The sequence below is a fragment of the Tiliqua scincoides genome, chromosome 2 (genome assembly GCF_035046505.1).
Source record: "Tiliqua scincoides isolate rTilSci1 chromosome 2, rTilSci1.hap2, whole genome shotgun sequence".
In the NCBI taxonomy this organism is placed as follows: Eukaryota; Metazoa; Chordata; class Lepidosauria; order Squamata; family Scincidae; genus Tiliqua; species Tiliqua scincoides.
Window position 1 is genome coordinate 213,218,263 of NC_089822.1, and position 26,102 is coordinate 213,244,364.

Sequence of the window (26,102 nt, forward strand, 5' to 3'; positions counted from 1 at the left end):
AGCTCAGAGCACAATCCTGTGCGTGTCTCCTCAGAAGTAAGTCCCATTGTGCTTGCTCCCAGGAAAGTGTGCACAGGATTACAGCCTTCAAACTCCCCACTCAGCACCCCCCCCCGTCACTCACTCACACTCTCACTGCTCCATTTCCTTCACTTGGAAACTTGAAAGGGGTTTGGAGACCCCTGCACCAGATGGTATTCTGTATATGTTTGTATACTGTATGTGTAACATACTGTATATGTAGCACCAAAGCATATTTCATGGTTGTGAAGTAATCACTGTTAGTATGCCTTTTATTTTATGCAGTTTTGAACTCTTAGCTTGTTTGTTCAGGAGCACTTTTGTGAACAGTGTTAAGTAGTACTAAGTGGTCTTGTTCAGAGGTAGTATTGTGTGGAAAGGCATTTAAAGAAGTACAGAAGTAAATGACAGTATCCTTCACAAGCAGTTCACCTGTGCACAATCTAAAACTGTTGTTCTCCAACTGTGGGTCTGGACCTGATTTTTAGTGGGACCTCTAAGAGGGGAGTGTATTATATAACTGGGACCTATAAGAGGGGAGCGCAAACTATATATGCAGTGTTATCTTCATTTTAGATGTCAAAAGGGTTTTGTGGCTCCCAAGGTTTTCTTTTTTCTGGAAAACGGGTCCAAATGGCTCTTTGCGTGTTTAAGGTTGCCGACCCCTGTCCCAGGCTACAATTCAGTGCACCATGACTAAAGAATAGCACCCAGGGAAAGCAATGGGTCTGCTTCTGAGTAAACAGGGATGCAGCTACGTGGAGCTGTGCTTGCTCATGCTAGGTTCTTGTTGCTTATCTCCCTGCTGTGAAATGAATTGCACACTCCCATGCTTTTATGTTGCATGTTATATGTTGAGCCTCTGGCTTACCAAACCAGGCACCTTAAAGAAGGTTTTAATTAATGGTTCTACTAATATGTTTAGAGTGCACTTACTCTGATAGTGTTTGTACAAATCTTATGAGGACCAGAATTAAAAAAAGTTAATGAATAAAAATGCACCTTATGATGTTTCACTATATTTTTAATAAATTAGAGATTGTACAGTTCTTAGATAACAATTACTGGTAGGTTATTTTTCAGGATCTGGCTTCAGGTAAAATCAGACAAAGTTATAGTCAGACCCCCCCCCCCCAAAGGTTAACCCCCAACTTGTTTTAGGATCATAGAAAATTTCATGATTTGGGGCTCAGAACCTGCCCTCGACTTATCTGTGAGATCGACTTATAGGTGGGTATCTATGTGTGAGTGAAGGGGTGAGTGAATGGTACAAACTGACTAAAAACAGTCTCCATGTAGTGAGTGCTAGGTATTCTGTTAAAATGGCAACAGGCCCTCTGAAAACATAGACTTACCTATGTGTGTCTACAAAGAAGGAATTCTCATTGTATTCAAAGAGATTTACTCCCAGCTAAGTGTGTATAGGATTGCAGCCTAAGGGCTCAATCCAGAGCAGTGCACACCAGCTCACCAGCAGCGGCACCGTCGCTGACAGCTGACCTAGAACAAGCCTGCGTTGGAATAGCACTGGTCAGAGGTCAATGGCCTGCTGCCAGGCGCTCACTTGGAATACTGGGTGGCAGAGAGGTAAGTCGGGGTGGGGAGAAGCAGGGAGGAGGCTTTCTGGAGCAGGCAGGGGAAGATGTGGTGGGGAAGGAGCAGGGTGGGAGAGGACGGGACCGGTGGAGCTCAGCTTGGCCAGATCTGGAACCCTGTGTCGGGCCTCATGGCCCAACACAAGGCATCCTTACTCTGTGCCAGCTAAATAGTCGGCACAGAGTCGAGTAACCCCAATGCAGATCTGCTTCCTTTACTCAGCGGAAGGGGATGAATGTCTGCCGCGAATGCCCAGTGTGTTCAGGATGCCACGGCAGCCATTTTGGTGCCACAGCAGACCCATGCACCGGGCAGCTCAGTATTGTGCAGTCAGACTCTAAATCAGGGTCTGTTACCAGAAATTCCAGCTCCACTGGGCATGCCAAGGGTTGAAGCTGGGAGTAGGACCTTATCCTCATTAAACCTCTAAAGATGTTGAGTCTTTCTGACTAGTACTAATAAAGATATTAATTTATTTTGACTTTTGAGGTTTTTTCTTTCTACTTCCTAGTTCAAACCATAACTAATTTCATAAACCTGTATCCTCTTCCCTATCCTGTTCCCTACCCTTCTTCACCTTTTCCCCCCCAACTAAAAGACCCCTGATCATTTTGGTAGCACTTTGTAATTTCCATTTTATAGATATGTATTTCTAGCAATCTCTAACTTCTTCACTACCCCACCCACCTTCCTCACCCTTTTATTTCCTAACTAAAAAGCCTCTGATCTTTTGGTAGCCCTTTGCACCACTGTTTTTTTTAATAAGGTACAGGTTTCTTTGTACCCTTTTCCACAGTATCCTTTTGAAGATGGTACAAACAGAACTATATCCCATAGTATCATTTCTTTCTGCAAAGCATGCATGCCTGGACTTCCCTCCTTACATATATTTTCCATCAGTGATATGAAGTCACATCTAGCTTCCAAGCCTAACTTCTGTCAGTGATCTGCACACATGTCTGGGTTCCAGCAGGGTCCAGCAGGCATGAAAGGAAACTGGAGAACAAAGGGAAGAGATACAGCTATGAGGCCATGCTGCCATGCATCTTACAGGGAACAAGACTGACAACCTAATCTTCGATGTGCAACCAAATCTTAAACATGTTTACTCAGAAGAAAGTTCCATTGAGTTCAGTGGGACTTCAGCTCCCATTGTAAATATGCATAGGATTACATCCTTACTCAAAAGTAACACAAACAGTGAATTCTGGAAAGAAGTGTTCTCTATATACAGGTCCAACCTTGTTATACATGGATTTGACTCAACATGAATGGCCACTACAAATGAGAAGGAATGTGCTGATCCCTGGAGAAGGGAAAAAATGCACCCCTTTAAAATAACAGTTTAAAAAACTGCTTTTTACTGTTGCAGAGAGACAGTCATACAAGTTATTACAGGTATAACCTAAGTATCCACAAATTTTTCTATCTCAAAGCTGATGAGAAGGGCCCTTTAAATGAAAGGAAAACAATTGTTTAATAATGCCAGAGAGGGCAGGCGGCTGACAATCCATCAATCATTCTCTCTAAAGTCTTCACTCCTCCCTTTCCCCTGAGCACATGAAAGAAGGCTAAATGACAGTATCACTGGGGCTCCTGGTGAAGGGAGGGATTGCTGCCTCCCAGGGAAGCCTAAACTCCTGGAGAGAGACCAGTTGACACTGTGTGCATTACAAAGGTCAGCAAGGCTGTTTTTAAACTACCAGAGCAAAGAGACTTTGGTTTTTCAATTGATCTGCTTTAGTGTGTTTTTTTGCCATCCACGTGAGTCCTGGGAACGGAACCCTTGCCAATAATGAGACACAACCTGTCCCTTTGAAAAATATGTTTTCAGTTTAAAACCTTTCTGGTAAATGTTATTTCAGCCTATCTTCTCTCATCTAGTAGCTCACATTTCTTTCCTTAATAAGGAAATTTAATATTTTTTTTTCTAATAATTTAATTCTCCTTAGATCATTCCGGCCTGACTTTGTTCTTGTTCGGCAACACTCATTTGGCATGGCCGAAAATGAAGACTTCCGTAACTTAATCATTGGAATGCATTATGCTGGCATCCCAAGCATCAACTCCCTAGAGTCAATTTACAACTTCTGTGACAAGCCTTGGGTGGTGAGTAATCCTCTAGAAAATTCCCAAATCTGGAATAATTGTATATTTCAATGTGAAGACTGGGGACGAAAAGGAATGAATGCCAGTCCCATCCTTCATTCATGGCTATATATCGTTTCCTGTGATAGCAGGTCTATCTTTGAATAATGTAAACAAATTCTGAGCCCAATCCTGAACTCGTACCACCAGCGCTCTGCCGATAGTGAGTGTCGCAAATGTGCCATAAAGCACATTTGTGGCCCTGAACACCAGCCCAGCATCAGAGGCCAGCACTGGGCTACTGCTGGTGGATCACTCAATGGTCACGCAGACCACCAGGCAGTGGAGAGGTGGGTGGGGGTGTGGGGGGGGAAGTGGGGAGGAGGCATTCTGAGGCGGGAGGAGGGCAGGGAGGAGGTATTCCGGGGGGGAGGGAGCAGGGTGGGAGGGAGGTGGAACTAGTCTGCTGCATCCAGAGCCTCTGTGTTGGCCACAACGCCCAACATGGAGACTCTTGATTCTGCACCAGCCCAAGGGCTGCCACAGAATTGACTAGCTCCATTGTGGGGCTACTTCCCTTTCCCAGGGGAAGTGAACAAAAGTCCCCTTCGCCTGAGGAGCCACCTGCAGCTGCCCTTTTGTGCACAGGATGCCACAGCAGCCATTTCAGCGCCACGGCAGTCCTAGCACAATGGGCAGCTCAGGATTGGGCTGCTATTCATTCTGTGCTAATCACAGTGAGTATTTTGAGAAGTAATTACTACTTCCTTCAAAATTGATTTCAATTTTTATTTATTATTCTTGAGCAAAAAATTGAAGCTTCCAACTTCTTCAGTTACTATGTTTTTCATGACCTTTGAACTACAAACTGTGATTAGGATTACTCTTATATAGGTTGCTCAGATTAATTATTATTAACAGTATTTATATACCACTTTTCAACTAAAAGTTCACAAAGCGATTTACAGAGAAAAATCAAATAACTAAATGGCTCCCTGTCCCAAAAGGCCTCACAATCTAAAAAGATGCAAAAGAATACCAGCAGACAGCGACCAGAACTGACACTGCTGGGGTGAGATGGGCCAGTTACTCTCCCCCTGGTAAAAAAAGGAGCACCCACTTGAAAAAGTGCCTCTTACCTAATTAGCAGGGGTTAGTCTTATAATAGTTTCAGTTAATGATAAACTAAACCATGGGTCTCTAAAGTGTAGTCTAAAGTATCGGCCCTTTGGGGAGAAAGGCAGATTACAAGTCCAATAAATAAATAAATAAATAAATAGTTAGTTCGTTTGTTCGTTCATTCGTTCGTGGGCCAAATCCAACCTGCAGGGTTCCCCATCCAGCCTGCAGGGATTCTGTAGTCCTCTGGGACCCTCCAGCCCGCAGAGGAGCTCGACCTTGCAAGGGCAAGAATTGCAAAGTTCTCACAAGACCTGCAGAGCTCTGTAAGAACCAGGTAGGGCAAGCACTGCCTCCAGGGATTTAGAGAGGGCAGTGCTTGCAGTGAACCGAGGCCTGTTTCTGGATTCCCTGCTCTGTCTGATTCTGCCCCTCATTTATTTGCCTCTGTAGTTCTGGTCACTGAGGGATGGGGAGGTTAGAGAACAACAAGACAAAGGCAGAGTAGGAGAAGAAATTGGGAAAGGTAGCGTGATGGGATGTGATAGACGGTTTGGCACAATGAGAGGATGCGGGGACAAAGGAGCGAATAAGCAGCCCGTCCGAGGGCATTCTGTGTACAAATGCTTTTATGCGAATGCCCAAAGTCTACGAGCAAAGGTGGGAGAACTGGAATGTCTGGTGACAAGGGAAAACATTGACATAGTGGGCATAACGGAAACCTGGTGGAATGCGGAGAATCAGTGGGATACCACAATCCCGGGCTATAAACTCTACAGGAGGGACAGGCAGGGGCGTGTTGGAGGCGGGGTGGCCGTTTATGTTAAGGAAGGGATAGAATCCAGCAAAGTAGAGATTGAAGGTGGGTACGACTCCACCGTAGAATCTCTGTGGGTTAAATTACCAGGCTTGTGCAGCGATGTAATACTGGGGGCGTGCTATCGTCCTCCAGACCAGAAATCGGATGGGGACCTTGAAATGAGGAAACAGATCAGGGAGGTGACAAGGAGGGACAGGGTTGTAATCATGGGGGACTTCAATTATCCTCATATTGACTGGGTCAATTTGTGTTCTGGTCACGCTAATGAAACAGGATTTCTTGACGTGCTAAATGACTGTGGCTTAGAGCAGCTAGTCACGGAGCCCACCAGAGGGCAGGTGACTCTGGATTTAATATTGTGCGGTACGCAGGACCTGGTTAGAGATGTAAATGTTACTGAGCCATTGGGGAACAGTGATCATGCTGCGATCCGTTTTGATATGCACGTTGGGGGAAGAATACCAGACAAATCTCTAACAAAAACCCTTGACTTCCGACGGGCGGACTTCCCTCAAATGAGGAGGCTGGTTAGAAGGAGGTTGAAAGGGAGGGTAAAAAGAGTCCAATCTCTCCAGAGTGCATGGAGGCTGCTTAAAACAACAGTAATAGAGGCCCAGCAGAGGTGTATACCGCAAAGAAAGAAGGGTTCCACTAAATCCAGGAGAGTGCCCGCATGGCTAACCAGCCAAGTTAGAGAGGCTGTGAAGGGCAAGGAAGCTTTCTTCCGTAAATGGAAGTCTTGCCCTAATGAGGAGAATAAAAAGGAACATAAACTGTGGCAAAAGAAATGTAAGAAGGTGATACGGGAGGCCAAGCGAGACTATGAGGAACGCATGGCCAGCAACATTAAGGGGAATAATAAAAGCTTCTTCAAATATGTTAGAAGCAGGAAACCCGCCAGAGAAGCGGTTGGCCCTCTGGATGGTGAGGGAGGGAAAGGGGAGATAAAAGGAGACTTAGAGATGGCAGAGAAATTAAATGAGTTCTTTGCATCTGTCTTCATGGCAGAAGACCTCGGGCAGATACCGCTGCCCGAACGGCCCCTCCTGACCGAGGAGTTAAGTCAGATAGAGGTTAAAAGAGAAGATGTTTCAGACCTCATTGATAAATTAAAGATCAATAAGTCACTGGGCCCTGACGGCATCCACCCAAGAGTTATTAAGAAATTGAAGAATGAAGTTGCAGATCTCTTGACTAAGGTATGCAACTTGTCCCTCAAAATGGCCACGGTGCCAGAAGATTGGAGGATAGCAAATGTCACGCCTATCTTTAAAAAGGGAAAGAGGGGGGACCCAGGAAACTATAGGCCGGTCAGCCTAACATCCATACCGGGTAAGATGGTGGAATGCCTCATCAAAGATAGGATCTCAAAACACATAGACGAACAGGCCTTGCTGAGGGAGAGTCAGCATGACTTCTGTAAGGGTAAGTCTTGCCTCACGAACCTTATAGAATTCTTTGAAAATGTCAACAGGCATGTGGATGTAGGAGAACCCATGGACATTATATATCTGGACTTTCAGAAGGCGTTTGACACGGTCCCTCACCCAAGGCTACTGAAAAAACTCCACAGTCAGGGAATTAGAGGACAGGTCCTCTCATGGATTGAGAACTGGTTGGAGGCCAGGAAGCAGAGAGTGGGTGTCAATGGGCTATTTTCACAATGGAGAGAGGTGAAAAGCGGTGTGCCCCAAGGATCTGTCCTGGGACCGGTGCTTTTCAACCTCTTCATAAATGACCTGGAGACAGGGTTGAGCAGTGAGGTGGCTAAGTTTGCGGACGACACCAAACTTTTCCGAGTGGTGAAGACCAGAAGTGATTGTGAGGAGCTCCAGAAGGATCTCTCCAGACTGGCAGAATAGGCAGCAAAATGGCAGATGCGCTTCAATGTCAGTAAGTGTAAAGTCATGCACATTGGGGCAAAAAATCAAAACTTTAGATCAGGGGTGCTCACACTTCTTTGGTTGGAGAACTACTTTGAAACCCAGCAAGGCCCAGAGATCTACCCTCCAGGGGGGCAACTTGGGGGGTGATGAAAAGTGGGGTGACTCCATGTGTGGGGCCACGGGGAGGGGTTGGGGAGCCCTCCAGGGGGGCAACTTGGAGGGGTGATGGGAAGTGGGGGGACACCAGGTGTGGGGCCAGGGGGAGGGGTTGGGGAGTCCTCCAGGAGAGCAACTTGGGGGGTGATGGGAAGTGGGGGACACCAGGTGTGGGGCCAGGGGAGCAGCTGGAGAGCCCTCCAGGGGGCAACTTGGGGGCAGCCCCATACGCTCTTCCCCGCCCACCCTCTCTCCGCCCCGAGGCACCTGCTCAGCTCACCCTCTGGGAAGCAGGAAAAGTTCTCCGAGGGCGCCGCAGGGCTGATCCCAGCCTCGGGAGGAAGGCGGCAACGCGAGGCAGCGCAGCCCAGCCGCACCGCGCTTCCTCCCGGGCTCCCCTTACTTGTCCCCAGGGAGGGGGTCTCATCAGCGCCTCTGGCGGCGCTCGCCCTCCCGCCGGCCGCAGCCTTGCAGCGCCCGGCTCCCGAGGCGGGGACGGCGGCGCCCTTACGGGGCAGCAGCAGCAACCAGAGCGTCCCTGCCGGCCACTGGCTCCCGCGCCGCCGCCCCCGGCTGCACCGCCCCAGCTGCACCGCCACCTCCACGCACTCTTTCCAGGGGTCGCCTCCCCCGACAGCCTCCTGCTCCCGGAGGGGCTCTTCCCGCCCCTATCATTGATTGAAATCAATGAATGGGGTGGGAAAGAGCCCTGGAGCTTCCCGAAGGGGCTCTTTCCCGCCCCCATCATTGATTGAAATCAGTGAATGGGGCGGGAAAGAGCCCTGGAGCTTCCCGATTGGCCCGCCATGTTGAAAGGGGCGGGAAAGAGCCCCGGAGCTTCCCGATTGGCCCGCCATCGCATCAGGGTCACTTGGCGGCGCCGGGCCAATCGGGAAGCTCCGGGGCTCTTTCCCGCCCCTTTCAACATGGCAGACGGGAGGCTCGGCGCGCGATTGACCGGATTTTGCTTGGCAATCGACCGGTCGATCGTGATCGACGTCTTGAGCACGCCTGCCTTAGATATAGGCTGATGGGTTCTGAGCTGTCTGTGACAGATCAGGAGAGAGATCTTGGGGTGGTGGTGGACAGGTCGATGAAAGTGTCGACCCAATGTTTGGCGGCAGTGAAGAGGGCCAATTCTATGCTTGGGATCATTAGGAAGGGTATTGAGAACAAAACTGGTAATATTATAATGCCGTTGTACAAATCGATGGTAAGGCCACACCTGGAGTATTGTGTCCAGTTCTGGTCGCCGCATCTCAAAAAAGACATAGTGGAAATGGAAAAGGTGCAAAAGAGAGCGACTAAGTTGATTACAGGGCTGGGGCACCTTCCTTATGAGGAAAGGCTACCGCGTTTGGGCCTCTTCAGCCTAGAGAAGAGACCCCTGAGGGGGGACATGATTGAGACATACAAAATTATGCAGGGGATGACGGAGTGGATAAGGAGATGCTCTTTACACTCTCACATAATACCAGAACCAGGGGACATCCACTAAAATTGAGTGTTGGGCGGGTTAGGACAGACAAAAGAAAATATTTCTTTACTCAGCGTGTGGTTGGTCTGTGGAACTCCTTGTCACAAGATGTGGTGCTGGCGTCTAGCCTAGATGCCTTTAAAAGGGGATTGGACAAGTTTCTGGAGGAAAAATCCATTACAGGTTACAAGCCATGATGTGTATGCGCAACCTCCTGATTTTAGAAATGGGTTATGTCAGAATGCCAGATGCAAGGGAGGGCACCAGGATGAGGTTTCTTGTTATCTGGTGTGCTCCCTGAGGCATTTGGTGGGCTGCTGTGAGATACAGGAAGCTGGACTAGATGGGCCTATGGCCTGATCCAGTGGGGCTGTTCTTATTTTCTTATGGAGGGAGGTAAGTGGAGAGCCATGTGAGCCTTGGTTTATTTGCCTTTTTCCCCCCTGCTGTTTAGAAACAATTTGGGATCCCCTGCTCTGTTCTTCTTTTCCACTCAGATTTGTCTCTAATGTATTTATTTAAATTTTAAATTTATATTCATTTTTCAGTCCTCAACATCATGCCACATATATGATGAGGTCCTTGTGCCAAAACATTTGGAGACCCTTAAACTAAATGAGTGTTTTCTCAAACTGTGGGTCATGACCTGATGTGTAGTGGATCAGGAATCCATGTACTGGGCCATAACATGATGCTCCTTCTAGCATGACAGGGTCTTCCTGTATACTATGTATACATAGTATAGCAAAATCAGTATTAAAAATAGTCTCTAATTTATTAAAAACTATGATGTATCTCATAGATCATAAGATACATTTTATTCACTAATTTTTTAATTGTTCTCTCAACAACACTATCAGAGAAAGGCCACAGTCCCATCCACACTTTCCTGGGAGTAAGCCTCATTGACTTTAATGGGACTTACTTCTGAGTAGACAAGCCTAGGATTGGGCTCTAAGTACACCGGAAACAGCATAGTAGTAGAACCATTAATGAAATCCTCCTTTAAAGTGCCTGGTGCCTTAAGCCAAAGGCTCTATGTATAACACAACTGGGAGTGTGCAATTCAGTTCACAGTAGAGAGACAAGCAACAAGGAGTGACTGTGCAAGTGCAGCTGCACATAGTTGCACCTGATTTACTTGGAAGTAGACCTCTGTGGAGGAAGGGCAGCAGTGCCTCCAGGCCTCGTGTGGAGGTCCTGGCAGGGGGATACTGCAGAATCAAGCATGCTCTCCTAAAAGCTTACTACATAAGCAGCTGTTGCAAGTGCTTCCTAGCTCCTGCCAGCATGCAGCTAAGACCTCTGGCTAAAATACCTGTTGCTGCAGAATAATTCTACTTTAAATTCTACTCTCTGCTTTTCCTGCATTTTGCATCTTTGCAAGGTCTCCAGGACTCTTCCAGTGAAAAGGATACACACACACACACACACACACACACACACAGGGAGATTGCTTCTCTCTCTCTCTCACAGATGCTCCCCCCCCACATACACAAATGCAGGGACTTTTCCCCTCCAGTCCAACTCCATTGGTGAGGGTAGGGGGAAATGAGGTTAGCAAGGAGGTTTGCAAAAAGTTTTGCAAAGGAGAGACTGAAGTGTGACTGTATACAGTAAGGGTGGAGAGGAAAGCAAGAGGAGGGAATAGACTGGGAGCCCAATCCTAGGCATGCCTACTCAGAAGCAAGTCCCTTAATAGTCAGTGGGGCTTACTCCCATGAAAGTGAGGCTAGGATTATAGCCTTAACTGTTTTAAGTGCTCTCTCTCACACACACTCTCACACACAAACTTTTCCTTTTATAAAAGTTAACTCTTCCTCCCCCCCCCCCCAGTACAACTTCATCAGTGGTGAATGATTATGGGGATAGGGGCTAGCAAGCCTCAGCTTCCTAACAGAGAGTTTAAAGTTTGGATTCAGTAAGGGGGAGGGGCAAAAACAAGAAGGAAAGAGGAGATGGACTTAACCCTTTCAATGGCTTGAGAACAAAGGTACAGCCTTCTGCAGGCTGCCTCTCTCTCTCTCTCTCTTTAAGAAGCTCACTCTCCCCCCCCTTCCCCACCTTGTCCAACTTCATCTCTGGGGAGATGGGAAGGGGGTTAGCAAGTTGGGCTTTCCAATGGAGTGCTTGAAGTTTAAATACATTGGGAAGGGGGAACATGAAGGAAAGAGGAGATGGACTCAGCTGTTTCAAATGACTGCTTCTCCCTCGCTCAGATGCCCCCTCCCACACACAGCTCATTGTCTCCTGCTCTGTCTTGGGTGCTGCTCCAGAGATGCCTCCATGGGTGCTGGTTCTGAGCGAGGGGGGCTGCTGATGGCTTCGGTGGCAATTAACCTGCCCTGCCCTGCCCTGCCCTGTGCTTGGAGCTTCTGCAGCTGGGCAACAGCCTGAAGGAGCACATGGAGCACTCCCGCACCACGCCCCACCTCACCTCACCTGCAGGCACCTCACCCCAGCCTGCCCAGCCTCCTCTCAGCAGAAGATCACTTGATCCCTTAGTATCCACAGAACCTCTGTTCAAGATTGGGTCTGCAGCATGTAGGAAAGGGGTATTCAACCCTTTCCCGTTCCCCAGCTATGCCCCCAAATCTGCTATAACTCATTGGAGCCAAAGGAAGCTTCCTTGCCAGAGTTTACAACAGATTGAGGAGGTTATTTGAGGGGGGAGTTCTGTGGCATGAGGGGAAAGGGTTACATGCAGGGGAAAGAATGGCCCCCATGGCTTTTCTTTTACATAAGAAAAAATGGATGCACCAATGATGTGTTTAATGTCACAACTGGTCTGATTCTCACAGCGCATTCCTGTTGCTAGAACATGCTTTCCAGCACCATAATTACATTATGCTTGTTGCAATGCAACAATGCTGGAGAGTGTGACCCGGCCGCTGCCGCAATTGGCTGGATCCGCACAGTAATGGACAAGGAAGCCTGCAGTCTGAGGTTAGACTGTGCAGGGGACAGAAAGGAGGTAGGGAGGGGATGGAGCAGGGAGAGGGAGGTGATGGGAAGGGGGACAGATCATGCCCAGAAAGGGGTGCTTTTGGCAGCAGCGACACCCACCAAACCGTGACCCTGACGTGGACTTGATCCTCTTCATCAGTCTACGTGGACTTGGGCCAGCAATATCGCAGCCCAGTAGACCCAGCAACCAAGCACAAGCATTCCCTGGGATAAAGGAATGAATGTTTCCTTACCCACAGAGGCCTCCTGAGGCTGAAACTCCCCTGTGGGATGCAGTAGTGCAGCTGCATTGCCATGCGGGTAGTTGGCTAGGATTTGGTTGCCAGCATAACCACAAGTCTTGTTTGTAACAATTCAAGGAGAAAAATCTCAGTGAGTGAGTGAGTGAGTGAGTGAGTGAGTGAGTGAGTGAGTGAGAGCAATCATCGCATCTCATTTCGATGTAGCAGCTTTAAATGTCATATTCTTTTTAAAGAAGGCTTATGCTGTTATGTGATGCGTGCTTGTTTTTAAGTGCACTTTAATAAAAGTGAAATGGTAAAGCTGTCATTATCTAAGACTAATCGTGATGTTAAAACTATGTGAATTCTGTAACTAGACATTGCACTCAGAGTTGTAATATGCCTTAGTGTTAAAAAAAGACATCTTCCATAATCTTTTATTATCTCATGAAAGATCTTTCTGGCTAAGTATTTCCTATTGGCTACTCAAAACAGTGTTTATGGGCCTTTAGGCACTCTGATTCAAGGAGCAAGATGCACATCGAAACTGTGCATGGGACCCCCACTGCTTCCAACTCCCTCTGCCTTGGAAATTGGGGGTGAAGGAGGATGTGAATGGGAGAAGCAAGGGTGAAGGAGGGAGAAGGATGTGGCTTCTCTGCCTCTCCTCCACCCTCTGTGGCTTTGCTTCACCCACCCACTTGCCTCTGGTGACAGCACTGATATCAGCATCAGTTGGCTAACTAGAGGGGACTCACAGCCCTATCCAATTTTCCAGCACCAGTGCAACCACAATGCAGCCCCCGGGGTAAGGGAACAAATGTTCTCATACCTTAAGGAGGCCTCTGTGACTGTATCCCCAACACAGGAAGCAGTGCATATCCCATTGGCACAGCAGCACCGGCACTGGAAATTGAATAGGATTGGGCCCTCAGTTGTCTATGGTGTGGGAAAGGCAGAACAGTCTGCACAATTTTCATGCAGTCAGCTCTTCTTCATCTCATCAGACTGATCCCCAGAAAGTAAAGTTCATGGAAAGCAAGACAATGAAGAACAATGTGGAAGGAGGACCAGCATGTGTTTCACATCAGCTTTTCATGTTTCCTCTCCAGTACCAGGCTTCCTAGAGGAACCAACTGGTGATGAAAGCTAGACCAGCACTTGTCCCACCCTGGTCCCCCTAACTTCCTCCTCCCACCAGCCAAACACTAGGTTTTCCAGGGACCTAGGTGATAAGGAAAAACATGACAACAGAGTGATATGCTCTGCTCCTACTCCACATTAAGGTGCTGGCAGGTTTCAGGGGTCAGTTGGATGGGTCCTAGGGAACTCATTGACCCTTGGCCACTGCCCTACTTGGCCATCCTCTAATACTATCTAAGTTACAAAGTATTGTTGGCTAGAGAAAGAAAGATTGCAACTAACCTCCTGTCTCACCATAGAGAGAAACTTAGACTTAGATCAGGGCGTTACAACTTTGACTGCTAAGGGTGCCACAGTACACTCCTGAGGATGCAAATATGGAAGTAATTGGCGATGATGTGATGACATCACTACCAGTTACTTCCGGATTCTGAGCCAGGCAGCAGGAAAAGCAGGCAGAGGAGAGGGCGGTGGGTATGGCAGGGCTTTTTGATCTCTTTGCCACGCTATTCCAGTTTCTCCTTCTCCAAAGGAGAAGCAAGAACAGAGTGGCAGGTAATAGAAAAACCACTGAAGTAGGGAATGGGTGCAACAGGGTTCTGAAGGGCCACCAAAAGAGGCCTCACAGTTCTTATATTGGACCACCCTGAGTTAGATGAACAGGCAGGATTCATATAATGCATGTAGGAAGTCTGAGAATGCAAAGTACAATACTGACAATTCTAAGGAAAATAATCATTGTAGCAAAACCTAAATACGTTGTTCTGTGAAACCAAATATTCCTAGTAAATCTTCAGAATGGCTCAACATAAAAGTAAATACAGGCAGTTAAAACCAAAGTTCTGTTTGTTTCCTTTTCTTCATTCTTCCAGTCATCTCTACACTTCAGAAGTGTGCATAGATAAATTCTCAAAACATGCACTGCATCCATATGGATCAAATTGATTTCTTCTTTTAATAAAACACGTATGTTGTAATCCCATTCTGTTAAATGTTTTCAGAAGTATGAGCCCATCTGGTACTTGGAACACTTCTTACTGTTGCTTCTTATCACCATGAAAAGTCTTGAGCAGGGCTGCTCAAACCCCGGCCCGTGGGCCATTTCCAGTCCGAGGGGCTCCCTATCTGGCCCCTGGGGTGGTCCCCGATCTCCAGTGGGCACGTGGCCCTCACCATGGCCACGCTGGCCCAATGCAGGAGCTCTGGGTCTGGCTTTCCCTCGCTGCCTTGAGCTTCTCATCTGTGAATCTCAGTGGCAGTGCATGCACGCAGGGCCTTTTATAGTGGGAAGGTACTGCGAGACTTGCAGGTCTCGCATTAGTTCAAGCCTTGCAAGTCTCGTGTTACCGTCCCACTATAAAAGGCCATGTGCATGCACTGGGCCCGTCTTTCCTTGCCTAGTCCACGGCCAGTGCCTTTGTGGAGCCAGAGATGGCAGTGGGGGGAGCGCCCGAGGGAGGGAGTGTGGGCAGGCAGGCAGGCAGGCAAGTGAGCAGCAGCACATGCTGCCTGTGTGAGGGAGAGCGGACGAGCAAGCGATCAAGCACCGCCACAACCATGGAGCAGCAGCAGCTTAAAGATGCCCCCCCCGTCTCTCTGTGTGTGAAAGTGTTAATGAACTGGCTTCAAGATTCCCCCCCTTTGTGTGTGTGAAAGTGTTTATGAACTGGTTTGAATTCATTCATTCATATGTTCCATCCCTAATATGTTTGTTTATGTAAATTTATTCAAATTTTAAATGTAAATTGATTCTTTCTTTCTGGCCCTTGACACCATGTCAGAGATGATGTGGCCCTCCTGCCAAAAAGTTTGAGCACTTCTGGTTTAGAGTTACCAGATTAAACTCAATTTCCATAGCATTCATCAGATTTTTTCACAGTATAAATACAATAACAAAAAATGTTGATTTAAAAAAAACAAAACGTTTTTGGTTTTGCATTGTATAAATTCAGTAACATAGAGATGAATTTGTTTTAAAATATACACAGTGCCAAAGGAAATGGCTCCAGAGGGACTTGAATTGTTATCCACTATTTTGAAACAATTTCTAGATCTTGCTGTCTACATTCAGCAAATAATTCAAACTTCTAAGCTGTTAAAGCTCATATTCTTTTCTGTTAATTGGTTGAGATAACAAATGTTTCACTTATAAAAATCAGTTATGCTTTAAGTTCTATCCAAAGAGGTAGTCTTTCAGTTAAATATTTACTCCGAAATTTCTTTTTCATGACTTTGCTTTAACAGCTATATCCTAGAAATCGGTTTAGAATCCGCCCCATGCTCTCTAATGACCTGGGGTGAGCATTCTTGATGTTCCCCCTATTTGCCACCTATTCTGACTCTCCTAGCAAAAAGGAGGCTCTTGTGATGCCTCAGGATGCTGGGCTTGATTATACTTTGCCATGTTCTTTAAACATAAAAAGATGTAATTGTAACTTGCAGCTTGCCATGTCTTATGTGAGAGCACCTGAGTTATTCAGTCAAGGGAGTACAGTAGTATGTTTCATTCATGTTTTGTTTCTGATATAAGCGCTCTTTCAACTGTAGGTGTCTAGAAGAATTCTGGGCTAGCATTTGCCCAGAAAAAGGACATGGAATGGCCCTCTCCAGTGTCTACATTTCTGGAAACTTGTGTTTCATATCTTGCTATCTGTCTTTACTTTGTGTTTTATTTACTCCTGATTGTAAGCCTGTAGCACATTAGTATGTGTTGTGAGTGCTTTAAAACCTGTTATGAAATGTTTTCTTTTCTGTTCTTCCCAAGTATTGTCTCGTTCTCCAATATAGTTGCATTGCTTTTCCAAATCTTTAATCTATAAAATCGGTGCACTTGTCATTATTGCTGTATCAACCATTAAGGATTGTAACAGCCCAATCCAACCCCAGGCCAGAGCAGCTGCCTGGGAGATGCAGTGGCCAGAAGGAGACAGGTGTTGGCATGGAGGCCATCATAGGAGGCAGTGGGAGGTCACTGGGCCTCTGCACCAGTCAGGAGGAGCCGCAGGAGCTGTCGGCAGTACATATGCTGGCAAGTACTGCAGGGGTATTCTGGGGAGGGCAAAACTGGGCTGGGTGGCAGGAGGAGGGCGGTTCAGGACCCGGAGGAGGGTGGGGATGGCGGCAGAGGCTGTTGCTGGAGCCTATTCCCTGGGCCTGAAAGTCCTACATGGGGCTACTTGGATCTGCGCCAGCAGTCGAGCTGTTCCAGATCCAAATAGACACATAGAAGTTGCTGGAGCTTGACAAGAGATAAGGGAACAAATGTTCCCTTACTTTGAAGAGACCTCCAGCTGCCTCCCTGGCCCTGCGGGATATAGCAGTAGCCATTTTGGTACTGCTATACCATGGCATGTGTAGCCCCATTAGGATTAGGCTGTGAATCTAGTTATGAGGAACCAGGCATAGTCTGACTCTTCCCTTTGTAAATTTGGAAGGAGGTATGTCTTAACGGCCTCTTCAAGATTCTCCCCAAGATCGGATGTCCACCCAGGCTCCTCACCATCATCAGATCTTTCCACAAGGACATGAAGAGCACTGTAGTCTTCGATGGCTCCACATCAGACCCCTTTGACATCCGAAGCGGAGTGAAGCAGGGCTGTGTTCTTGCGTCAACCTTGTTTGGGATTTTCTTCGCTGTCCTGCTGAAGCATGCCTTTGGAACTGCAACAGAAGGCATCTATCTCCGGACCAGATCAGATGGAAAGCTCTTCAACCTCTCCAGACTGAGAGCAAAGTCCAAAGTCCAGCTGAAATGTCTGCGTGACTTCCTCTCTGCCGACGATGCAGCTGTCACTACCCACTCTGCCAAAGATCTCCAGCAGCTCATGGATCGTTTTAGCAAGGCCTGCCAAGATTTTGGACTGACGATCAGCCTTAAGAAAACACAGGTCATGGTTCAGGATGTGAACTCACCTCCCTGCATTACAATCTCTTCGCATGAACTGGAGGTTGTCCATGACTTTGTGTACCTTGGCTCAATGATCTCCGACACTCTTTCTCTCGATACCGAGCTAAACAAACACATCTGTAAAGCAGCTACCATGTTTTCCAGACTCACAAAGAAAGTCTGGTCCAACAAGAAGCTGACGGAACATACCAAGATCCAGGTCTACAGAGCTTGCATCCTGAGTACACTTCTGTACTGCAGCAAGTCATGGACTCTTCGCTCACAGCAGGAGAGGAAACTGAACGCTTTCCACATGCGCTACCTCCAATGCATCCTTGGTATCACCTGGCAGGACAAAGTTCCAAACAACACAGTTCTGGAACATGCTGGGATCCCTAGCATGTATGCACTGCTGAAACAGAGACTGCTGCGTTGGCTCGGTCATGTTGTGAGAATGGATGATGGCCGGATCCCAAAGGATCTCCTCTATGGAGAACTCGTGCAAGGAAAGCGCCCTACAGGTAGACCACAGCTGCGATACAAGGACATCTGCAAGAGGGATCTGAAGGCCTTAGGAGTGGACCTCAACAAGTGGGAAACCCTGGCCTCTGAGCGGCCCGCTTGGAGGCAGGCTGTACAGCATGGCCTTTCCCAGTTTGAAGAGACACTTGGCCAACAGTCTGAGGCTAAGAGGCAAAGAAGGAAGACCCATAGCCAGGGAGAAAGACCAGGAACAGACTGCACTTGCTCCCAGTGTGGAAGGGATTGTCACTCCCGAATTGGCCTTTTCAGCCACACCAGATGCTGTTCCAGAACCACCATTCAGAGCACGATACCATAGTCTTTCGAGACTGAAGGTTGCCAACAACAACAATGTCTTAATGTTAGAGGCTGGTCTAGCCAGACTCTGTTACCCAGGTTCAAAAAGTATCAAAAGAGAGCCAGACTACAATATGTGCTAAAATGAACAGAATTTATTGATATACAAAAAAGAATGTAAGTCAAAACAAGCCACAGCCTGGTGGTACCAGCAGAGCCCTCCATCAGAACAATAGATTGAAACTTTGTGCTTGTTGCAGTTGAGGCTATTTGGGTACTTGTAAGAGTGGTTCTTGTATTACAGCTTTGTAATTTTAGAATTTTACCTGTATACTTAGTTTAGGATTTTTTCCTTCCTTCACACCATTAGGGTATGCTGAGGCAAAATATTTTAGTGATAACAAAACTAGCACAATAACTTGGAGACAAAAATTACTTCCTTATTTTATCATGGTATCTCTGGCTACATGTCATTAGAATGTCTGTTAACAACTAAAAAGACAAAACAACCAAATCTCTGCTGAAAACTCAGCATTAAAAAAAAATTATATGAAAAATGAAGTATATGCTGAGGAAAAAACATGGCCTTGATCTTCCAGTCTTGCTATGCACCAGGACTGGTGATTCTAGTTTGGGAGAAATGATGGGAGTGAATGATAGCAATCAAGAAGAATGTTGTTGTTACAAGGCTGACTAGAAGTGAGGCAGTGTGAGACCGTGTTCTTCCTTGTATGTGTTCCAAGCATGGGAGTTCCTTACAAAGCCTGATGAAAAGGCTGGTGGTTTTTCAAAAGAACAAATATAAATATTTGCATAGCAAAGCTACATTCTGTTTGTCCTGTTTGGAACCCTAGTCCTTAATGCATTTGCTTAAAAGTACATTACAAGTGGGCAATTTGGAATATCACTATGCCTGAAATCTAGTGAACATTTGTAAATATTAACCTAATGCAGTAGTTCGCAAACTGTTTAGGGGCCCTAGAGTCTACTTCCTGATTTATAAATGCCTAAGAGTGTGGCTATAATGAGTGTGACTATATAACAAGCTCCCCCCCCCCCCAAGTAGCAGCTTTTTTAACCCTTGATGCATATAGCCTAATCTGCCCAGTCTGTGAATCTGGTGTTCACGGATCTGCTTATCCATTGATCCCCATGCCCATTACCTTCATTTATGTTCATAACATTTGTACAAAATGGCTCTTGTTTTAACCAAGAAAGCAGGCACGAAGCCTCTTGCTTTAACAGACAAACAAGCAGGCAGGTTAGAAGGGAGACTGAATGTAAACAGGAAACGGGAAGTTAACTTTCACTCTCCTTTCTTGCCTCCCTGCTTGCTTGTCTGTTAAAGCAAGTGGCCTACAGAAATTGCAAGAGGCTTCATACCTGCTTGCTTGATTAAAGCAAGAACGATTTCTTGTGACCGTTATGAAAATAAACAAAGATATTGGGCTATGGGGGGCTGCAGAGATAGGGTCCTCCCTTATCTGTGGTTTCTGCTATCCATGGGTGGAGAGACATATTCCCCCCAATACCAGGGGACACCTGTATATTCCTTCTCTGAAGGTGGCTAATCAGAATCTGGTACACTGTACAGCATCCTAAAATTGAATCTTAAACTTTTGTTAGATAGTAGTGATATGGTTGAATAACAGTGCTGTGTTCATTTCTGGATAATTTGCCTTTTGAGCTTAAAGTTTTGTTTATTTTCTTTGCAGTTTGCCCAGTTGGTATCCCTCTACAGAACTCTGGGACCAGAGAAATTCCCTCTCATTGAACAAACCTTTTATCCAAATCACAAAGAAATGGTAGGTGCTAATATTAAACATAAATACCAATTGTCTTTATGTGGTAGGGAAAACAGCTATAATAGTGCATGATTTATTTTATTCCTCTACCACCTTATTGTTTTAATATAAAATTATTTGGCTTCATTCAAAAGAGGTGAACCTGGCTAACCACCCAACTTGAAACATTTCAACCTCTGAAAATGGAGAAAGTATTTCTAATCTTAAAAACAAACAAAAACATTGGAATGCAAACAATACTTTATGGACCTGCATTTAACAGTGGATTTGTCCTCAAATTTTGTTGTTTTTGATGAATAAGATTTCTATGAATTGCTTCCCTTACCAAAAATTGCATTTGATGTAGAGATTGTTTTTAACTGCTGGCTTCTGTCCTTATAAATAATCCTTAGATATTTGTCTCCCTTCAAGCAGTGAATTCTCCTCTCAGTTTCAAATATGCCACTGCTGCTGCTGTTCGCTATAGCAGGGGTGCTCACACTTTTTTGGCTCGAGAGCTACTTTGAAACCCAGCAAGGCCCGGAGATCTACCAGAGTTTTTTTTACAATGTTCGCGCCATCATAACATATAACATTTATGTGTACAATGTATGTTGGTGTACCTTGAGCCCCACTGAGTATAACAGGACTTACTCCTGAGTAGACATGCCTAGGATTAGGCTGTGAGGCTGCAATCCTAGCCACACTTACCTGGGAGTAAGCCCCATTGAGTACAATGGGCCCTACTCCCGGCGTTTCCTCCCAGAGGCACCTGAAAGGGGGGGGGTCAGCACTCCGCGATCTACTCATTTCGCTTCGCGATCTACCGGTAGATCGCGATCCACCTATTGAGCACCCCTGCGCTATAGTAATGGAATACTGTGCTGTGTTGAATTTTGGTTACCTTCCTACATCTGGTTACCTTGGGTGACTTTCTACATCATTTGTTTCTTCAGAACAAATCAATAAAAAACTGTCCCTGTGGGTAGGTAAGGATAGATGATGAAGAGTTGTTAAAAGTTGTTATTGAAAATATGCCCATCTCACCCTAACTGGAATGAACAAAAGAAGAACTGGTATGAAAGAAAGGGAATAGGTTTGAGCAAGGCATTGTTGACTTCTGGACAAACAGACAGGTCCCTTGTGTCAAATAGTAGTAAGACAATAAAATCAGAAAATATTATTCTGGAACCCCTGCCATGTTCTTGTTGCCAGGCACTGGAATTATAGTAGCACTGCAAAATTATCTTTCGAGGATTCTGTGACGTAACATTTTCATTTTTATTGTCTCAGTCTTGGATAGGAAGTTCAAGTATTATGTCTTCTACAAAATGGGATAACAGTGAGTTTGCTATATAGATGTTTGAAACTGTTTTACACTACAGTTCTTGTTTCAGTCTCCTCCAGCCCTGAGTATTATGGTCGTGTTTTCAAAGGGTACAAGGGAAGCTGAATGAGAGCCATTTCATGTTTTATGCAACAATGGTTCTTGCAGTGGTCAGTGTAACTATGGCCAGTTTATGTGAAATCAAGAGGGCAAATACATGACCTTGAGTATTTAGGGACACTTGCCTGGCCTTTCCACCTCACATGTTTAATGAAAAGCTTCTCTGAATGTAAACTATGTTGGGAAGATTGCTAACTTCTCTGCTTGGTATTCTTCGCATGTCCTTCACTTGCCTTGTGAACAAATAAGGTTGGCTTTCATAAGTCTTCAACTGTAGCCAGGAATTTCCATTTAAAAATTCATAACAGCAGCACCCTAGAGTTTTTCTGTATATCTACAAATCTCCTTAGCAACAGAGAACCATGCAGAAACTCAAACAAATCTGTTTTGCATGATTCTCTGTAGTATAGCACATATGTAAATGCACAAAATGCATTTACAAAACAGCCCCTCCTGTTCATTCAGGACTTTTCAGTTATTCTACTGAAATGAAGGAATACTATTTTATTTATAAGTTTATTATTTATAAGCATCTGAAACACAATGATGTAAAACAATTTTTTTTTAAGTCTGGGTATTTACTATGTCGTCATCACATAGTTAGTCTATAACTGTGTATGGTCTCATGTAAGCCAAATGCAAACTCTCTCATGCCCCTCCCCCCCAAAAAAGCAGGCTCATGAAATGACTTATTTTGAATTGCTTTTCAGGCATGCACTTGCGTTCGTTTAAGTTTAAACAAATGGTGTACTTCCCACTTATCGGAGCAGTGAGAAGTTCCAGGAGTAATATTTAGGTTTTGTATCTTTTGAAAGATAGTTTCAAAGATATCCAAGAGCACTGGATATCTGCTCATGCACATACAAGGAGAACATCTGGAGATGAGCAGGGAGCACACCTACAACATCATTTCAGATCCCAAAAGAGAGGCTCTGCACACCACTGCAGTTTGTGTGTGTACACACATGTGTGCACAAAGACACACACACGCACACCCTTCCCCTTAGATTGACTAACTCTTGAAGGAGTGACCTTAGTCTTTGCTCTCTTGTCTGGCGGTGACCAGAGATGGGACCTTTTTAGTGGTGGTGCTACAGCTATGGAGTACTTTGTCTGGGAATGTTTGTCAGGTCCCCACTTTCTCCATCTCTTAACATTTCCAAAAAACTTGCCTGTTCATCTGGCTTTTAATGAATTTTACAATCCAGTCTTAACTAAATCTTATGTTATCAGAGGTACTCCTCTGTAGTAAATAGCCATTTAAGAACTACTACCACAATCTAACATCTAATATAAAAATCATGCTCAATTCCAGCACCAGTTTGCTGGGGCCCTGGGGTATGAAACCCCCCCCCCAACCTGGTCCATCCATCCAGTATTGGACACTACCTTTGTTCTTGAGTATTTGGTGCTTTTCCCAGGTAGGTCACTAGTTAGAGATTAATGGATGGATAGACAGAAGCAAATGAAGGAGAAAGTGTGAATTGCAAATTCTGCTCAAAATCGTGTTATCTGAATTACTATAACTGTGGGAGAAAGGAGAGGTCAGTGGTCAGGATAGACTGCATCGAGAGATACTTCTCTAAAGACGAGTCCAGGAAGTCCATCAGAAGGTTAGCATCTCTTTACCAAGGAGCTAATTTTACATGATGAAATTGGGAAATGAAATGTTGCTCAGAGACAATCATGACAGAACGTATAGGCTTGGCTTCAAATCCAAAAAACTGCACGGGTGTGCTCAAGGGATTGGGCATGCCCAGTGAAATCCTTGGCTTGTGCCTCTCACAAAGGAACATCTCCCTGCCTTAATATAAACTACCTTTCAACTTTTTTCGATTTCAGAATAGGTTTGCCATGCAGCATGGGGAGCTACTGCTCAAGAAATGGAAGTCTAAATCTTCCCCAAATGTGCAGAATTAGTTGTACAGTTCTTTGAATAAAACTCATACCAGTACTCATCCTAATACTGTAGGTGTTCCAGGAGCCCCAGTGGATGATAAAAAAAAAAAATCAGTGGATACCAAGTCAGTGGGGAAATATCTTTAAAGACCCACTTCCAAGTTTCTTGCTCCTCCATTACTCCTAATGGAATAATTTCATTCCATTATTCACCCCATCTAGTCCCTGAATGCAGTATAGCATCTGTGCCAATACATTCTGGGTCGACTTTGGAGGAGCATGAAACCTGGAAGTGGGTCTTTAAAACTATCCTTAACCCTGAGAAGCTTGCAACCAGTGTTGTTTAACAGCACGAAGGCAGGAAATTGGATTTTTGTGTTTTTTCCTTTGTTACAAGGCATTTAAAGGTGGACCCCGGTATCCCAGTATTTGTTGAATCAAATCAGTGGATGCCGAGGTCCCACCTGTGCTACACATAAATGAGTTGACACACTATAACTAAGTTAGACTTTTGAATTCTTCTTCTTATTTTTAATTATTATTATGTTGGCTTGGGTTTTATGCTTACCAAAACTTTATGGTTTAATTCCACTTTGTGTGCCCATTTGGGAGAAAAGTGGTTTATAAATTGACTGACTGAATGAATGAATCCTTGTTGGCATGTGATTTTTTTGTAAAGTCCAATCCTAACTAAATCCCCACCGACAACAACATAGAGCGCATGCTGCATTCTGCAGGAGGGCAGCCACAGATATCTCCAGGTAAATGAACATTTGTTCCTTTCCCCCAGAGTAAGCTTCCACTGCCTCAGTGCAATTTTGCTTGTGCAAGTTCAAGTCTGGGTAGGTGGATTGAAGCCAGGAACATGGATAGGATGTTGGCAGAGGTGCTGCTGCTGCTATCTGCCCGCTTCCTGCTCTTGACACACTCTTATTCCACTCTATTCTGCCAAACCCCACCCATTGCCAGCCCCCCTCACTAATTTAACATGCACCATCTCTGAAGTTCCCCCAATGGTCACTGTTGTGCAGGTGGAGCCGGTCACCATTTGTGGCAGCAGCCCAGTTGTGCTCAATGGTGTGTCTCATTTAGCATGTTCCAGTGACACAGCAGCCCAGTAGGATTGGGCTTTTAGCATTTGCTTCAAAGGCAGTGTTCTATATCAGGTGTTGCCATTTAATATAGTACTGCTGGTTTAAAGATGGTTCCCAGTGGCATTCTGCCCAATCCAGTGCCCCAGTTACACCGCCAGAATGCACATTCCAGCAGTGTAATGTGAACGCAACATACTGGAGAGCACAGCCTGGCCAACGCCAGAAGCAGTGCGTGGGAAGTTATGTAGGATTTGACTGCCCGTCTATTAATATACATAATCCTATAGGAATATCTAATACAAGTGAAATACAGTGGAAGAAGAACAATTTTTTTCATATTGTGAAAACTGCAAATTACAGTTTTGGTTCTTATGGTAATAAAACAGCTTAAGCAGATTGAGATGAAAAGTTCAAGCTCTGATCTTATCTATAGAAATTTAGATTTTATAGTTCAGAATATATGCACCTTTTTTGAAATGTTTAATCAGACTCTAGTAAAATGTAATAAAAATATTGTAGTCTCAGTAGTTCTTTATGGTACATAATGCTTTGAGTGCATTCATTCTTCAGAATGAATTGGCACTTTGTCACTAACTGTACCCACTCTAGTTTGGAACATATAACGCTAGCATTTTGTTGAATTGCTTTATTGCTACAGAAGCTTGTAGTGCATTTTTGTGCATCTGATTTTTATTTACAGAACAACAAAAGGAATTGACTATGAATGAAAGTTGTAATACACAAATAAGATACTCCACATCTAGAGACAAATGCTGTTCTATGTTCATGTTCGAATATTGTGGTAGATATCATTCACTGTTGTATGGTAGAATCCTTGAAGTGTTACTAATGTATTAACATGCATTACCTTAATGAGTTCTTGCTAAATTGAATAAAATTTACATCCTGATTCTGTAAACAAATATGCATTTAAGTAATGAACCATTGATATGATCTTGTGCCCCTGTATGGCTATCATGTACACCCCAGCAATTGAGTACTCACCAGACATTCTAAGATTAGGACAGTGATGGCAGTAGTTCTGAACCACTGGGTCATATGGTATTGAGCTCCCTAATATTCCTAAAGTTTCTTGGGATGAGCTACCTGTGTTGGCATAACGGAGAGGAGAAAGTGTCAGCACTGCTGAGACTTTATAGATCATGCCCTTAGCACATGGGATTTGAGCTATTGAGCAAGTTCTTATATGGGAATTAATCCTGCTCAGATTTGTAAATCTTCCTTTGATTTACAAATCAAATCTCAGATTTGTAAATCAAATGCAGGTTTAAAAAAATCTTCCAAATTTCAGCATATTTACCTTGGAATTGTGCTTTAAAAATGGAAATGTTAACGTACAACATACTTGTAAACCCTCTTACTGTTGAAAGATTTTTTTGCAAGTGAATTTGATGTGCCTACAAAAGCATTTCAACATGTAAAATGACAGCCTTTAAATATATTTAAAGATCATCTTATTATTTGGAGGATATACTTCTAAAATGACTATGATTTAACTTGGGCAGTACTGCAATAATACTAGAAGTATTTTTGGCAGAGAGACCTTTTGATCTACATCAGAAAACAGGATTTGAAGGTGCACAAAAATCAAACTGTAAACTTAAAAAGAGTGCACAGGACAAGTCTGGCATATATGGTTACCTGTGTATCATGACATC

General features: G+C 45.0%; 1 protein-coding gene across 1 annotated transcript in view; it reads left to right on the forward strand.

The window, feature by feature from the left end:
* SYN2 (synapsin II) overlaps positions 1-26,102 on the forward strand; it is a 256,351-nt gene that overhangs the window by 134,495 nt on the left and 95,754 nt on the right. The window contains exons 4-5 of the mRNA XM_066614412.1: positions 3,570-3,726; positions 19,915-20,004. Coding sequence (XP_066470509.1) covers positions 3,570-3,726; positions 19,915-20,004 — 247 coding nt within the window. The remainder of the gene's footprint in view (positions 1-3,569; positions 3,727-19,914; positions 20,005-26,102) is intronic.